Source organism: Aphanomyces astaci, assembly GCF_000520075.1.
Source record: "Aphanomyces astaci strain APO3 unplaced genomic scaffold supercont1.616, whole genome shotgun sequence".
Classification (NCBI taxonomy): domain Eukaryota; phylum Oomycota; class Saprolegniomycetes; order Saprolegniales; family Verrucalvaceae; genus Aphanomyces; species Aphanomyces astaci.
The window spans coordinates 1-1,988 of record NW_009798879.1 but is presented as its reverse complement, the minus strand read 5'-3'; the positions used below and the strand labels follow the sequence as shown (position 1 = coordinate 1,988).

Here is a 1,988-nt window from a genome sequence, read left to right as displayed (position 1 = left end):
TTCACTGCCCACTTCTTCGCCTTGGCTGCCATCGCACATCTCGCCGATGCCCACGGCCGCCTGGTGTTGCCTCCGCACCGTGGCTACATTGGCAAGTTGCCCCAATTCAAGGGTCTTGTTCCCATCAACTACAGCGACCACGGCCTCAGCGCTGGCGGCATTGGCCAGACCAGCGGCGGCAAGAACGGCATCTGTGGCGACCCGTACACGGGCGTCCGCGAACACGAAACCGGCGGCACGTACGGTCGCTTCCCCCAACATCGCGAGAAGGTCATCGGAGCGTGCTACGCCCCGGGGTCCACCATCGGCGTCCAAGTCCAGTTGACGGCCAACCACAAGGGGTTCTTCGAATTCGGTCTGTGCAAGCTGAACAGCTTGAACGACAAGGAAACGGAAGAGTGCTTTCAAGCGCTGGCCGAGCCGTCGGGGTTGAAGGAGTGGCAAGTGCCGCCCGGCAACGGGTTCTTCGACATCCAGTACGTCCTTCCCAGCGGCGTCACGTGCGACGGCGACTCGCACTGCGTGCTTCGCTGGCATTACACGGGCTGGAACAACCCTGGAGTGGACGCCCGTGGCCAAGAGCACTTTTGGAACTGCGCCGACGTGTACATCAGCAACACTTGCGGGTCCGCTCCCCAGCCCTCAAAGCCCACTCAAGCCCCCGGCACCACGGCCAAGCCGATCATCACGACTGGAGCTCCGGTATCCACGGCTTCCCCTGTCGACCCCACCGGAGCCCCCGCTACGACGGTCGCCCCTTTACACCCTACCCAGGCACCTGTGACGCCCCCTGTCAGCGACTGCGGCAGCTGCACAAACTGCTACTACGCCCCCACCAACGCTTGTTTTGTCGGATGGAGCCAAGGCCAATGTAACAGCGCTTCTGCTTTCAAGTGGTGTGGTGCTGGCGCCCAGCCGCCGACCCCTTCGTCGAGTGCCCCTACATCCACGTACGCCCCTGCACCCACGTACGCGCCAGCTACGACCAAAGCGAGTACTACTGCCCCGATCCCTACTCCTTCCGCCCCCAAGCCATCGAGCGCCACACCCACGAACGCCCCTGCGCCTGGTCCGTCCACTGGCCTGACCAACATCTTGCCCAAGTCATTGTTCCTTCAAATCTTCCCTCAAGCCCTCCCCATCTACAAGTACGAAAACCTCGTGGCCATCGCTGCCAAGTACCCCGAATTCGCCAACACTGGCAACGTTGATGTCGATCGTCGCGAAGTCGCCGCCTTCCTTGGTCAAATCTCGCTCGAGTCTGGGGATCTTCGCTACGTTGAGGAGATCAACAAGTCCACCATGTGCCAGCAGTCGGCCGAGTACCCGTGTGCGGCTGGCAAGCAGTACTTTGGTCGTGGTCCGATCCAGTTGTCATGGAACTACAACTACAAGGACTTTGGCAAGGCCGTCAACTTGGACTTGGTCGCGAGCCCTGAGCTGGTCGCCACCGACTACGACTTGGTGTGGTGGAGTGCGTTGTGGTACTGGAACGTTGACAAGTGGAACGGCAACATCCACAAGGTGGTGGGCCTTCCCGGTGGCTTTGCTAAGACCACGTTCATCATCAACGGCGGCTTGGAATGCGGATTGAACCCTCCCAACCGCGAGTCGGAAAAGAGCCGCATTGCCAGCTTCAAGAAGTTCTGCAGTCTCTTGGGCGTAGCTCCCGGGGACAACTTGTCGTGCCAGACGGCTGATTTCCCCCCCAAGTCACCTTGGACCGACCCCCCCGCAGGCTCCAGCGTGGCTCCTTCATCATCGGCCCCCACTCCTTCGAGCTCTGGACCGGCTACGAGTGTGCCTAAAACTGTGAGCTGGAACTGGTTTGCATCGTCCACCACGGACTGCGACGCCAGCTTGAGCAAGGACACGTTGAACCGTGGCTTTTACGTGGGCGGGGAAAATATCCCTGCTGACTGCGGCAAGACTGCGAGTTTCACCTACAACGGAGTCACCGTCACAGCAACGTATGCGTGGCGCACCAC

General features: G+C 60.8%; 1 protein-coding gene across 1 annotated transcript; it reads left to right on the top strand.

Moving 5' to 3' along the window:
* Positions 1–46: 46 nt before the first annotated feature.
* H257_19451 (hypothetical protein) lies at positions 47–1,970 on the top strand (the record flags this gene model as incomplete). Its single annotated transcript, XM_009848594.1, has 2 exons — positions 47–79; positions 112–1,970. Coding segments are annotated over 2 exons (1,890 nt in total), but the record flags the coding sequence as incomplete, so codon positions are not given.
* Positions 1,971–1,988: the final 18 nt, after the last annotated feature.